The sequence below is a fragment of the Anguilla rostrata genome, chromosome 10 (assembly GCF_018555375.3).
Source record: "Anguilla rostrata isolate EN2019 chromosome 10, ASM1855537v3, whole genome shotgun sequence".
NCBI lineage: Eukaryota > Metazoa > Chordata > Actinopteri > Anguilliformes > Anguillidae > Anguilla > Anguilla rostrata.
This window is the reverse complement of record NC_057942.1, coordinates 33,246,959-33,262,238: the sequence shown is the minus strand read 5'-3', so window position 1 is coordinate 33,262,238 and position 15,280 is coordinate 33,246,959. Positions and strand designations below refer to the sequence as shown.

The following is a 15,280-nucleotide window of genomic DNA, read 5'->3' as shown; positions in this document are numbered from 1 at the left end:
GAGGCGAAGGAAGTTTTACTATTTCCTTTGAAAAGTTGATTCCAATTTATAAGCGGTCCTCCAAGGGTGTCATATACAATTCTACCCTTTTTTATACTAAATCTTTCAGGCAGAAGCTTTTAAAAACTTCAAATGCGCCAATATCTGCTTACACGTGTCACGGTACACCCCTATATAGGCCTTTCCTGTTCCCTCTCCTCCCAAAACACAAACGTGTGTTCAGGAAACAGGGCGGTTATTTTCCACAGATAAAACGAGTGAGACCTGCGCACTGTAAAAAGCACACATGTTGTCTGGCTTTTCCATCACAGGTCCGGTCAACAGGGCATTGCATCGTCATTGGCCGTCGGACAGGTGGCGCGACAGGACCAATAAACACAAACAGATTCTTCACTGCTGACCGGTCACCACCAGAAAACGTGCTCTTATTTTACTTTACTTTACTTTGCTCTGTATTGAAAGGGAACTTCTCATTTCCTAATGATGAAATTAAAGCCAACTTATCTGAAAAAAACTACACAGCTGAACCAAGAAATCCTACAAGTTCAAGACTACTGTTTCATGGTATCTGGATATCAACAGGCATAAATAATGATGTTTTATGTTCAGCCATCATTTGAGGAGGAAATGATCCCATTTTCCCCAAAATACTACGCTGGAATTACATGGTTTACTCCCTTCTGACTGCCTGCAGAGTCAGGTGTATTTTGGATTCACAAGAATAATGACGTAAATGTCAGGCTGATTGTAAAACCCTGAGGAGGCACCATTAACCTCTACATGTAAGCAGCATCAGAAGGTTCTGGAAAGCCCACGTTAAATCACAGGAAATGTGCATACACAGCAGAAATGTCTGAAGTAAGCTGGAAAATTCTCTTTCTCAATAAAAACAGATAGAGCAACAAACATTTTTTCCAAACAACAGAGCATGCCTGGTGTAAGAACATTTTGTTTTTTGGTTTTGGTTTTCCCACATTTTTTATTCCAAAATGGCTTCCATCGTATTATTTCTTACTCCTCAAAGTAAGACTCAAAGGACTGCAAGGTGAACCCCCTGTGTGTGTTAGCGCCTAGCGCAGCCTCCTCCAGACACTCATTGGCTTTGACTAGCAAAGATTAAGAGTCAAACCTCCGTGAGGCACAGCTCTGGTTTCAGCCCCCAGTAGAGGCGTTTATTGCCTGCAATTGAGTTCCCATTCCACAAGACTCTCATTGATGATGTAAGGGACAACATATTGTTCCAGAGGAGTAAACACATGTCTGGAAAGTAACACTGTATGAAAATATTGTATTTAACTGCCAAGGAGGGTTCAGCTAAGGGTTAGCCATGTTTCCTAGGGTTTGTTAAGCTGTTCAACATGAAAAGCACGGGGGTGATTATTACCATAAACATATAACTTTAAGTGTTTAATATAAAATATTCCCTTGTGTCAGGGCAATAATCACCCTTTAGAAGAGCTACCCCTGGGGTTCATATATCGAGCGTGGAACATAAATCTTTCGCTCCATTACAGTAATCTGCAGCTTTGGCCCTAAATGAAGTCCTGCGCTGGTCTGACCCAAACAGCTGACTCGCACATGTTGGACCCCCTGCTGCTTTTCAAAGGGTCTCTTGATAGATTTCTGTGGAGCACATATTTTACGAGGTACTTGACTGAACAAATATATATTTTGGAGTTTTAAGATAAACGCGCACCTCTTCCATTTTCTCGTGTCACGGCAAAGTTACAAGTTTATTTATGTTTCTCGTTTTTAATCTGAATTTATATGAATATATTTTATCTGTGGCACGGCATACCCACAGTTCAATTGAGGGGGGTGGGGTGGGGGGTGGGTAGGTGTTGGGAGATGATATCATTTCTCCTTCTCAAAAGAACGGGTGGTGGGGCAGGGGAGGGGGCAGTTGCAACAAAGTATTCCAGAAAGGCCTTTGATGAAACTGGTAGTCACGTGCCAAGCACTGTTCTGCAGGTGAGAATTTTCTTTAATGAGCACCACGCTGCAGCTTCAGCCACTATGTGCCCAACTGAAAGTCACCACTGACAGAAAAGTACAATTCACTTGTTCTTTTACTAACCAAAACTTAAGGAATCATTCTACATTAAAGCAATGTTTCACTGTTTAGGCAGTCTTATATGCTTTGAGATGTGTCCAAGTATGCTACAGAAATAATACTATGCAAATGAACACATTGGTATAAATCAGGCAGAGGAGTCACAATGATCAAAAAATTCTGCCATCTCAGAATCTACACTGTTGCATTGCATTACTATATAATAAGAACAAATAAAATGTTTAATCACTAAATTCTGCATGCTGCAATTACTCAACTGGTTGTCATGGGTAAGAAAATAATTAAGCTTACGTACATGTGGGCTACTTCAAGGAATGTCCATAAACGGGTAAAACAGCTTGATGAGCACCAAACAGAAACTTCCATAGGGGCTGCAAATGTATATTGAGTGAAAATAACGTCTAAAGGGCATATAATACCAAACAAATTCCATACAGTCCAAACACCCATTATTATTAGAAAGCTAATATTCAGATACTAAACTGCTGTATGAACAAATGTATATGTACAAAAAATACAGGGCAAAGCCATTGCATCTCAAAAATCAGCAACGTCTGTGATCTGACTACGGTCGTGTTTGCATGAGACACAAAGGGAGATGTCGGTCAAAGCCATGACACGGCACATTTTGTCCTGCATGGCACCACTCCCTGAAATGAGACATGTAACCACTTATACCGATAAGATACAAGCCTCTGCCTCATATTAACCCTTCAAGGTGTAAGATCACAAATACTTGATTAGAATCCTCTAAACTGAACATTCTAATACTGGTGTAAAAATAACTGCTCATAACTGAAGGCAATGGAGTTCTAGAACACTTTAAAGGGCTGGGTAGTGATTTACATGACATACAGTACATGTTACATATTTTCAGTTTTTTTTCACGCAGAATTATGTCACTGAAATTGAGACATTTTTTAAGGACCATTTGCAAAAAAACAAAATTAACAGTGGCATTAAAGCCTTGCTTAAAATTAAGAAAAATTGCCTTATGGATAAATTCAATAGAGCCCATAGGGGTTCTAAGAGGTACGTATAAAGAAGACAGGAATGCATTGCTAGTAGTCCTGTTTCTGTTTCTCCCATTGTCCGGTTTACAGAGACATAAGCATAAAGTTACTTGAACCGTGCCCACTTAGCCTGGGAGAGCCCAATAAAGGAGGCCGTCTTGGTTCTGATAATGTTATCTATGCTATGGTCGACCCAGTCTCAGGTAGCCCTGCGATGGGAGAGAGAAACTCACCATGAGAAACCACCTGGAGACAGAGAGCAACAAAAGTCCAAATTCTCTCTTCCTCACTGTCAGTTATGGTATGGATTAGTTTAGTGGTGTGTTTTATTTTTTTTCCCCCTTCCTTCCAAGGCAGGTCTTAGCACATTAAATCTTATCACATGTGAACTGACAGGTCATCGCACCTAAGCCTTTTTCTTCATACTGCAGCTTTCAGAAGATGAATTCGACACAGTGCACAAATCAAGATATTTATTGGTGAATGATACACCTCAAAAGATACAGAAACCCCAGAGGGCATTAAGATATTTTATACATCTGCTTGAGCTTGGAGGGGTCCTAAAAGCCGTTCGATTCATTACTGCATGTGATGGAAACAGCTTAATAAGGATCACTTTAGAGTATGCCACTATGCGTCTTTATTTATCCAATTATTACCGAAGGGAAGAGCTTTCAGTAAATTTTGGCCAATCATAGACTAATGTATACAAAATATCATAAAGTATAGTAAAGTAAAGTGACATATGGGGAACATATGTTGTACACATATCTTTGTAAATAGGTTTTAAGGTGAAACATATTGGTACAATCCAAACAGATTGGATAATCCAAATATGTCCTTAACTGTGAGTTTGACTTCAAAGTGCATATTGGTTTTACCATTTCCAGTGCAAATACAATGTCTTTGATGAATCTGAGTTACCAAAAAGGTGCTAAGTTGTGATTTTGAAGGTAAAATAAAACAATTTTTGCTTTTGTTTATGAGTAAAAAATAATAAGTGACATAGATTCAATCCAGGCTATAACATCACAATTAGTGTATCATTTCAAAAGTAACAGACAGCGAAACCTATTTTGGCATCCACCGCACGTGTACCTACATGAACATGTTGACGGTTGCCATTTAGCTAACTATGACACAGTAAATATGAATCCAAGGGCATTAAAAATACGGGCTGGAAATTTTGCACATGACAGCGTCACATCCTGACTGCAGCTACGCTTAAACACTGGCACTCCCACGTGCATTCAACATGGCGGGAGACAGCCCGCAGGTGTGCGGACCATCGACAGAACACAAAGTTCCTCAAACACACACTTGTTCCTGAGGTCCCCAACCATAAATATGACACTCCAGGGAAACCTGAGAAGATAAGAAGTATAAACCAGTTTCTTCACATGACATTGTACAGGAAACAATCTTTGTTTATGAGGAAACACAAAGAATAGCACACGCCATGTTGACTAAACAAGGCTTAAAGTGTCACAGTAGCAACGGCCAAGTTTGGTTTCCACCAAGGTTAAAGCGTTGTGTCCATTGTGTTGTACTGTCTGCTCTTACTGCTTACCACTTAAATTCCATGCGCTAAAAAACCCACTTCCACCTAGTACCCTTCCTACACACCTGCCCAGAGACATGTCCTTAAGGTGTATTTTGGTTAAAGATCAGACGTAATGCAACATTAAATGACTATCAAGGTATTGCACCTGCAACAACATCCCGAGAGGCTAAATGTGAAATTTTGTGGACTTGTTTGTCCTGAGCCTGTCTTCCGGAACAACAGCGGGTGGCCTCTCAACAGGATCAAACCATTGTAATATGGTGTAGTGATGTCAGAGCAGTTCACTTTTAGTCCCTCAAAATGACACAAAATCACACTGGTGGGTCTTCTTAACTAACTGAGCTTCCCCCATAACATATCACTCGGTATGGGGTGTATGGGGTCACTCTCCTAATTCACTCTGCTCTGACACCCGGCAATGCACGAGCCCCCAACATAAAAAGCACAACCTCTGCTTACATTCCACCCCTACAAAGAGATGCAGTTTGCACACACTCACACACAATCACAAACACACACACACACACTCACACTCACACACCACACACACACACACACACCTCGCACGCACACACACACACACACACCGCGCGCACACACACACACTCACGCGTGGCATGCAGTGGTTCTCGTGCTCAGTGGCTGACAGGCAAGCCCTATTCTCGCCTTCACCTGATCTGTCATCAAGGCGCTGTTTTGCCTGGTCACACAAGAGAGGGCGTCCTCTCCCCCCAACAGGTCAGGCACGAGAGAGCGGTGAAGGGGGGGGGGGGGATCAGAGAGCCGCGAGCAGGGCAAGAGTCAAGTAGCCTCTCCAGGCCCACCCTTAACCCCAAGCCCAGGGTTTGCGGACACCGACGAGATCCCACCGGCGTGGAAGGGAGAGGCCCTTTGAAAAACCCGGCTCTGTTTTTCTTTCATTCCCCACAGCACAGTAGCTGATAACTCCTTTACTAGCACCGCTTCCCTGAGGGAGCCCTGGGCCGTGACCCCAAATCCTAGCAGCCTTGTTAAATCCAGGTAGGGTTACCCCGAATAGCCTCAATCACACACTGTAAATATGGCACGCGCGTTCCTGGGTTATATTTTGTTTTTTTAAGATTAAAAAAAATGAAACATGGGTAAATATCTAACGAAAGAAGCAAAAAAAAAAATAGACATCTCGACATTTGGTTATATAAAATGTGGTTATGATTTTTTCACAATGTCCTCATGCAGAAACCTAAGACTCTTTATATTTATTGATCTAAATATACACATGCTGTTGAGATAAAGGGTATTTGAATACAGTTTTGCTGAGCGATGCAAATTTAGGAATCTAAGTGGATTAATGTAAATGGTCACAATGGGACAAGTCCTGTCAACTCTTAATGCGACAAAAGTGGGGCATTAGATTTCTGTAAATGTGCAAATTAACATGTTTTATTTTTTTCGGTACACAAAATAACTATAATCATACAAGCTGTTACAATGGGGAATGGATATATGCATATGTTTCCATGTAATGATTTGAACAAGTGGAGTCTCCAAAAATAAAACAAACATGAGCTCCACTGAATCCATGTTACATGCTGTAATACATACAGAAACAGTTGTTCTGAATGATTAGGATACTTAACGAATACACTTTCAAAAGGTTATAATCATTCATTTACATTGTTCTTCTTCGGCAAACCATCCTTTAATGCAGGGGTGTCAAATGTTATCCAAAAAGGGCCGGTTTAGGATTTTTGTTTTAGCCCAGCACTAAGACACCTGATTGTACTTATCAAGGCCTTGAGTGAAGACCATGATTAGTTAAATACTTAAATCGGGTGTCGTAGCACTGGGCTAAAACAAAAACAGGTATCCAAACTGGCCCTTTTCAAATAAGATTGGATGTCCCTGCCTTAAATAATAGAAGCCCGAAGGTACTGAAACTACAGTTGTTTGGTTTGGTACAATGTCCTTTAAGTAAAATAAGGCACATTATTTTGGGAACAGGTTGTCCTTTTACATAGAATTTACATGCTGCTTTGGAATAGCAAATGTAAATTCAAGCACCAGTGGCAACAGAAGATAGTTTTGCTCTCTGATAATAGTACCAATGTATCAAAGGGCAGAAGATGTCAGAAAAAACCTGTTTCAAAATACAATGAGGAAAAAATGTACTCTATATGTAGGAATATATGTTCCCCTCACAGTCAGGAAACCAAATACACTTCTAGAGTATCAACACAAGGTCAAATTTTAATCACTTACTTTTGTTTGTGAAGAGCTCTCTAGACTTCTGTTCTCTCAAAGTGTTTATGCAAATTTGCATAAACACTAAAAAATTTGCTTATGTACGTGCGTGACTCCAAAAAGTAAAATTCTGGTTACAAAGTCCACAACAAAAAGAACACATTGGTATAGAGCAGGGCTGCCCAACCCTGTTCCCGGAGATCAACCGTCCTATGGATTTTTACTCCAGCCCTAACAAAGCACATCTCATTCAACAGCTAGAGATCTCCATGACCGGCTAATTACTAGAATCAGGTGTGCCAAACTAGGGTTGAAATTAAAGCCTACAGATTGGTAGATGGTGTATAAATAATGCTTTTTTCTTTTAATTATTTAAACAAAAGAATGAACAATTCTAACCACCACATGATTTGACCAAGTAATGAAAAGATAAATGTCAAAAAAGAGGGTTCATCAAAATGAGTGATGGTGTCTCAGAATATAATCAAGCCTTTGTTTTCATTGGCTTTACTCATAAATGGCGAATACATTTTCATATAGGCCTACCATCGCTGTTATTTACACGAATTTACACTTTTTTGACATTTATCTTTTTATTGCTTTCGGTCACACCCATACACAAGGACCGTTTGTTGAGATATTGCTTTCTGGAAAAAGAAAACGGATTAAAAATTTCTACATTTCTTGTTGCCAATTTTACTAAGAACACAAACAATGGATCTGGCCGCTTCTACCATGTTTGCAATACAATGGCAACGTGGCATGCTTGCTGGACCATTCCTACACCTGTGTGGACATACATATCGGCAAAAAAACATACAGGTGCCGACGATATAAACTCGTCCTGACAGCGTTTTGCCTGAGTGCAAAAAAGCTGTGGTTGGCAAAAAATGGCGGTGAGAGCATAGCCAGATTTCGGCCCGGCTTAATGCCGATTTGCCTGTGCCCTTATCAGCGCAATCAGCCGTCAGCTCGGAAAACATGGTAATTAAGTGCCGCGCACTCGTCAAAAGAGCACAGCCTACACATTTCTTATTGTATTACCGGCTGCCTTTCAGGAATTTGCGTTACGTCTTCTTTAAACACCGAATCTGCTGGTGGGGAAGATAAACAAGACCGCATACCTGTGTAAAACGAATAGGGATCCTATCACTCTTGTTCACGCCCATTGCCTCCCAATGCTAAATACTGTATGTGCCATTTATTTTCTAAGTCAAAATAAGGCTGTGTTGGAGGCTTGTGTGCAGCAGGGTTCACATACAATTCAGCTTAATAGATTCTTAATGTGCAATGTATTGCAGCGTGTCATATACCTATGTGCTAAATTACTGGACCGGCAAAGTAAATAGAGATAGAACACCTGGAAGGGGACTGTGTGTGTGCGCGTGTGAGTGTGCGCGTGCGTGTGTGTCCGTGTCTGTGTGTGTGTCTGTGTGTGCGAAGAATTATGGAAAGGAATTATGGAAGTCATTCTTGTTATTTTGGCTCTGTACTTCAGCATATTTGAAATAAAACAATGAATAAGAAGAAGATAAAAAGATATGTTTAAAGAAAAGTGACAACACACCAGCTAGCTATAAAGTTTCTAAAACTCTTGGTTTAGAATAACATAATGGGTAGATGCACCACTCTTTTGGGAAGTTCTGGCATCTGTTGCACAAACAATAGTTCTCATTCAAATATCAGATATTTCAAAGAGGGTTAGGGTTAATTTGTTGCAACTAAATTTTGACACCACCAGAATTGTCTGGTAAAGCATTTAGGACACATAAGCAAAGTGGGAAATATTATCCTGAGAAACAGAGAAATGAAACTGTAATTTTGAACTTGCAATATCATATGCACTCTCAGGTCCACTGACAAATGGGTGATTTTGTCTAGATTTTCCTATAAAACACTTTCCAATTTTTAAAATAGTGAGTCACATGAGTCACCAAACCGGTTTTTCATTTGCCAATTTGACTATGATGCCATATAAGGAACCATAAATGCAGGTTTTTGTCTTTGCCTGTGGGAATTATAAAATGACAGTTATTCATCAAATATCACATCTGTACCCACGGCAACTCAATGTGTATAACTTCATTTAACGTCGACAATCATATAATTATGTTGTACTGTGCAGTAGGCTACGCCAATGAAACTACCTTGGGTAGAATCCCCAGGTACAGTCCCTAATTAAATTCAATCACCCACGCCAGCCCTTCTTTGATAAGATTGGAGACCCCTGGTTTAACCTAATATTACAGGCAATATCTCTGCTTTCAACAAAAGCAACAGAATGTCCTTAAGACTGCGTGGGAAACATTACAGTCAGTGGAATTGTCATACGAGACAGGTAAGTAGAGACAGATAAGCATGATTGATATGCAAGTTAGCACTTTGCAAACATGCTGAATTTGACACTTTGGGAATAGATCGAATCTGTACTGAGAGCATCAGCAGATTTCTATCGCAAGCTGTTTGCAGCGCAGCAATTATTTTCACAGAAATTTATTCAAATCAATATCTTCCCACCAACACACTCTATAAATAAATATGAGGGAGATAAAGCACATACGACACCTCCGATGACACAAAATCAATTTCGTGCGGATTGCTATTGTAAGATTTGACAGCAGAGCACTTTTTCAAAGAAAGGGATGTTGCGTCTAGTTAAAAGCTATGATAACCTACAGAGACGGCTGAATTCGTAAAGCCACGATTGCACAATGATGTTGGAAGGTTCGTGGTCTTCTGCTAAAGAAAGCAGGAGGAACAGGTCAAGCTATTCTAGTACAGGTTCGGTGCAATAATAAGTTTTTGGCTCGTTGGTCCCTCCCTCTTGGGCCTCCAATAACAGTGTTGAAGGCGCTTTGGTTTGAAACTGGGTTTAATACGCGCTCACGCAGGAAAAAATTAGGAGAGAACTATGTCCCACCTTTTTTCAAGCCAATATTCGAGAAGGCGCAATATTCTCCCAACTGAGTCATCCACCCTTCAATAAAATCTGCTCGCATTTGCAGTCAGATCCAGCCGAAGACACATGACATCTTTCGTAATCTGATTCTGTTCACCACGACGCTTTTAAACAGTTACAAGTCCATTCCCTTTATGCGTTACGTGTCATATCTAAAATAACTTGACCGTCTGTAATTGAACCAGGAAAATTTGCAACGAACGATAAAGATGCAGATCCATCCCTCAATATGAGGACGCCCATGCCAAACACAAGACTGTGATATTCCAAATTGGATGTAGCCTACATACCTCGTCTTTCCGATTGCATGTCTTGCTTTATTCCCACGGATCACTGTTCTTATTAATCTGAAACCTATGTTTTGCTCTGCCTTTCACCGTGTGTCTTCAGACTCTTCTCTGTCAGTCTGTAGCTCTATTGAATCAATAGAAAATGCTTTTAAAATGTAGCTATATACTATACACAATGTATGACCTTATCGTATTTCCACGCTGACAATTGCATCACATCTGTAATGCAAGTACAGATAGATCAAGTGATGAACACTTGATCTATCTTCCTTATTATTTTTTCAAGAATGTGTTTTATATGGGAAAGTTAGTTTAGCTTTCCGTTCCAGTGAATAGGCCTTATTCATCTGAAAATAAAAAAATGACCAAATCCTTTCGGACGCACAAAGCCTTAGAAATTTTGTTAATGTAGATCTTGTCGTATATACTGGTTCGGAGTTTGTAATCTTCTTAGCGTCGGTCATTTTCTTTCGCTACATGTGTGAAAATTGAATGGGTAGACCTGGGTTTTTCTAAGCACAATAAGGGCCGTAGGAATAGCAGGTTGCGTTTGCGCAGCCTAGTTGACATATTTCTCGGAAAGGTTAATTTTTTCAGCAATTAGTCTACTGTAAATATGTCCAGTTTATTGTATTTATAACCCAAATGCCTAAACGTTGACATTAAATTTAGAATTAAATTACATTTTTATGGAAATAACTTTCTATTTCATTTGCTTGAATGCACGGAGATATGACAAGATCCTTCCAGTTTAGTTTTTTTTTTCAGAGAAGATGTACAGAGTCTAACAAAACTCGATTTAAAACTCGTGAGAAGCCCGATAAAGAGTAAGGTTTTCATTGACCTGTTATTAAGAACAAACCAGGGATGTTCAACTTGGCTCCATTACATATTAGATCATTTGCTTTGGTTCTGTCATGTACTTGCTGTTGTGTTTTTTGTCCAGTTCAAAACCGATTTTCTTTTAAATGATATTATTAGCACTTGTCCTTTAAGAAATAAGAAAGATGTCTTAACCAGCATGTTTTGATCATGCAAAAAAAAAAAAAATAGATATATATATGTAGTGTTTTTTAATATACAAAATTGTTTATTGACAGTACAGTTGTATTGTCGTACTAACAAATCACAAGTTAAAGCGACATCATTTACAGCAATACATTTAAATATATTTCATATGATACTGATGTACAACATGCTTATATTTACAGCTAAATATATACACTGCAAAATTGTGAACAGCAATTAAAATAATCACATTTTAACATTCAAACATTGAGGATGCAAGATTCTACAGATAATCTAACGGAGGAGAAGAGAGAGCATCTGCCAACTTCCTGCTCCGTTTGTTACTGTGATGCGCGAGTCATGGAGGGAGAGGGCCTCTTCAGTATGGACTCGACAGAAAAAGACAACGTCTCGCCGGATGCCACTTTGGTGGCGGCTTGCTTGGACGTAAAATCTTTTGAGTATCTGTCCAGGCTTTTGAAGCTGTGGAGGTCCTTGGCGGCTCCCTCCCTGTATTTCCGCGCGGCCTCCTCGAAGAGCTCCTTGCAGCTGGGGCCCTTCGGCTCGGCCCCCGACTTCTCGCTGAGGGTCTGCTGGATGAGGCTGTGGAAGGAGTTGAGCTTCATAGAGAGGGCCTGCTTGGCGCTGTCTTTGCTCAGCCTGCTCAGCACGTGCTCCTGACTGAGGGGCAGGGGCGGCGTGCCGGGGAAGGCCTGCCCAAAGCCACGCTTCGGCGGGGAGAAGGCCGACCGCTCCCGGGGGCCTTGCAAGAGCACCCCCTGCTGCGGCTCCGCCTGGACCCGCTGGAGGTCGCCGGGCTCCAGGGCCGCCCGCGAGCCTTCCAGCTTGGCCACCGCTGCAGCGTCCTGCTCGGGCGAGTGGCTCTCCGAGGCGGGCATCATTTTGGGGTCCCACACCGCGCCCGGCTTCATGTTCTGGACCGCCGTGGCGTTGAGGAGGCACTGCTGGTACAGCAGGGCGTCGCCGATGTTGCTCCCCCGGGGCCAGACCACGAAGCGGGGCGGGACGGGGTACTGACGGTAGGTGGTGGCCACGCTCACGTTGGAGGAGATGAGCTCCACGTTCCCACCGCCCGCGTACTGCATGGACAGGTCCAGGCAGTTGGGGAGGAAGTTGCAGTGGTCCTTGGGCGGGGGCTCCACCTGCGAGGAGGAGTACGCCGTCTTGTAGGAGTTGTACTCGGCCGCGTGGACCATGCTGTTGGGGAAGAAGAGGGAGGCCGCGGAGGCCTGACTGGACTCCAGCATCTCCCTCTCCTTGTACTCTCTCTCCAGCATGATGCTCTCCAGCTCCTTGTCGGCGAAAGCCCTCCTCTTCCTCATCCGATCACTCAGAGGGGGAGGTAGAGAAGAGTTTCCCCCCATAAACGGGTCTGTCTGAACTGGACGGTATCCTTCATGAAGAATGAAAGCAGCGTTAGATATATGTGTACTTTCCCCACTTTCAACTGATCTAATGTACAGGAGGATCATTTATTAGGTAGAGACAATGAATTATCAATGGTAACATATAAAGTCAAAGAAACTGAAATAGTTCAAAAAATCACAAATTGGTCTCATTACTTTTTCGAGTCACAGAACATAATGATGACCCTTTCAGTTAAGGGAGTTAAATTCCATTGGATTTTTGTTGTGTACTAGATTTACTTAGTTACCTTTTTTATTATTATTTAATTAAGAGCTTCTTCCACTATTAAACATTATACAGCAGTGATCCTACCAAGCTTCAGTAACTTTGATTACAACTTAAACTTGGAAAATTATATGACAGAAAATTCAAATGTATTTAATCTTTTATTTTAATTTTGCAGTGAATGTTATAAATTATACATGTTCTAAATCTATCATTAGGCAGCTTAACTTAATATTACTTACTTTTTTTATCAATTTATACCATTGAATTTTCAGCTAATGATGCGGGTTAAGGATCTTTCCCATCAGTACGGACAACGCTGTCTTCCGCAGAACTAATACCGGAACCTTTTGGTAGCCTTTTTCAGAACTCCCTACTGCTCCCCCAAATGCTGATACAAACTCATAAAAAGCTTTCGCTAATTAGTTCAACTTGATAATAATGTCCGCTTACTGCAGTTAAAATGTCCCAAGTAGAACCGTTTGCGGTGACGCGCTTGTTAGGGAAAGGAACAGATATCCGAGCACAGCTAAGAAGAAGAGGAAAGAGGAAAGATCAGAAGAAACAGGAAAGATAGGGCAAGGGAGATTAAAAAGATAGACAATTTTTTTTTTTAATAAAAAACGGTATCTGTGAGCACAAGCTTTTTCTAACAAAACAAAAATGTACAGGGGATATTTGCCTCGGGCCTACCTTCAAGAATACTTTTTGCCAACATGGTTGAGGGTCTGAGATGCCTTTGGTAGATGGTTCTCCGCTCTGCTGGAATCTGCTTCCCCGAAATGCCTTTCTTATCCTAAAATAATAACAAAATTATTGTTTGGCGCACATATAATAGGAGCGTTTACGTCAGTAACGACATGTCGACCGCAATGTGTTGACAGCATAAGCGAATGCAACTGATTAATACAAATTTACTAGGTATAGATTACATTTTTATCACTAAATTATCTGCGTGTATATTGCATTTAATTAGCAATGCTGATGTAGCCTACTAAGTAAACCAAAACAACAACACCATAGTAAATGCCACACCACTGCTTACACTTGAATCAAAAATAATAAGTCATGAGCCTACGTTTTTGAATGTTAGCAGATAATAGTCTCGTGTATGTAATTGTGTATGACTTGCGTCTAACGCAATAAAACTGTTTAATTTACAGTATTATTCTAATGCGTAATAGTCAGAAATACTTGAGCGACACATTAAAATCAAATGTCTACATAGGCTACTTGCCAAATATATCTGCAAATCTGCCTAATCAGTTGATCATTGGAAACGTAACTACCTTAACCTTCCTGTCAGAATATTTAAATGCGTAAGACACTGCGCTTATTGACCGGTTGACAGAACACCCGACACTTACCTCTGTAGCTTGCTGTCTTCTCAATGCCACCTGCGCTGCCATAACTCTCTGCCGCTCCACCACCAGCAGACAATTCGCGCACTGGCAGTCTCGCCACCTGCAGAATCGCTTGTGCCCCTTCAGGCAGGAGACAACTCCGTGGTTTCTGCAGCGGGCACACTTCGGGGTTCGGCTAAGTTTTCTTTGGTCTCCGGAACCAAGGGTTATCTGGCCTGCTTTGTCATCGTCCCTGCTTCCTGGGTCATCCTCTTCTACCCCGGACAACGGGGTTCTGAAATCTCCCTGGTCGTCGCTCTCCGTTTCAAGGCTCTCCACGTCTATTTCAAGCTCAGGGACGACCAGATCCGTCATGTTTCCCCAGGTCTTCTTGGAATTCAGATTTCAGGGCAGGAAAAATATTTACTGGCACCTAGATCACCAACAACGAAAAAAAGAACAAGTGTTAGTGGATTTACATTAAAAGTCTGGAAATACTGAGCAATATTTCAAAATTCTCTAAAAAAAAATTGATTGAAGTCCCTTTTCATTCCATTCATGAAGAACACAGTATTTGAATGATGTCTTGTTTTAAAAGTCCTTATAATATAAACCTAATGAGATGCGCTGTAATCTATTTTTTCTTCATATATTTTCTAATTTTACTTATTGTAGGTAAATAAACCTTGTTCCAAAATTAATCGCTCGCTAAAACTTACCAAATTATGTGCAGTGACCGCTGGCCAACTAGTGGGAAAATCCAGTATGCTTCTCTGTTTTTTAAGAAGAACGGGATGTATTTAATCCCTCTTGCACTCCTTGTTTGGACTTGTTCAACTGTAGTCATTAAGTGCAGTGCTGACACATAAACATTCATCTATCATTAATGTCCGTTTTCTGATGTCACTTCACAGTCTTCTGAGGTTTTCACAAGAAGTGGGTTGTAAGTACCTCCTCTACGGAGAGCATGAACGCACACTGTTTGCCTTCTGATTGGCGCGTTTTCAACGCCATCTCCTCATTGGTTGTTAAGGAATTGCCTCCAGCCTCTATAGATGGGGGAACAGGTTCAAATAGATTGAAAGGGGAAATTAATGAAAACTGACAAATTATCATTGACCCTTTAGGAAATGTATCGACAATACGGTTTATT

The 15,280-nt window shown here is 41.0% G+C and overlaps 1 protein-coding gene and 1 long non-coding RNA gene across 3 annotated transcripts; both read right to left on the bottom strand.

Moving 5' to 3' along the window:
- Window positions 1-3,545: 3,545 nt before the first annotated feature.
- Window positions 3,546-7,163, bottom strand: LOC135264518 (uncharacterized). The gene is made up of 2 exons (XR_010332714.1): window positions 6,893-7,163; window positions 3,546-4,452 (listed from the first exon to the last, which is right to left on the bottom strand). It is a non-coding gene; the product is annotated as an uncharacterized LOC135264518 (long non-coding RNA).
- A 4,029-nt stretch (window positions 7,164-11,192) lies between these two features.
- dmrt2a (doublesex and mab-3 related transcription factor 2a) lies at window positions 11,193-15,076 on the bottom strand. 2 transcript variants are annotated; one of them, XM_064296611.1, is made up of 4 exons: window positions 14,847-15,076; window positions 14,152-14,560; window positions 13,478-13,580; window positions 11,193-12,545 (listed from the first exon to the last, which is right to left on the bottom strand). In XM_064296611.1, the coding sequence occupies exons 2-4, from the start codon at window positions 14,500-14,502 to the stop codon at window positions 11,473-11,475; spliced, it is 1,527 nt and encodes a 508-aa protein (XP_064152681.1). In that variant the 5' UTR covers window positions 14,503-14,560; window positions 14,847-15,076; the 3' UTR covers window positions 11,193-11,472. The 2 variants fall into 2 exon arrangements, with proteins under 2 accessions (XP_064152681.1, XP_064152682.1); XM_064296612.1 differs by lacking the exons at window positions 14,152-14,560; window positions 14,847-15,076 and adding an exon at window positions 13,238-13,313 and having other exon boundaries at window positions 13,478-13,509.
- Between the last annotated feature and the right edge of the window lie 204 nt (window positions 15,077-15,280).

Coding starts and splice junctions, on each gene's coding strand:
- dmrt2a (XM_064296611.1), bottom strand. CDS start 14,502: ATGACGGATCTGGTCGTCCCTGAGCTTGAAATAGACGTGGAGAGCCTT. Junction 13,581..14,151: donor GAAGACAGCAAGCTACAGAG/GTAAGTGTCGGG, acceptor TTATTATTTTAG/GATAAGAAAGGCATTTCGGG. Junction 12,546..13,477: donor GGCAAAAAGTATTCTTGAAG/GTAGGCCCGAGG, acceptor TTCTTCATGAAG/GATACCGTCCAGTTCAGACA.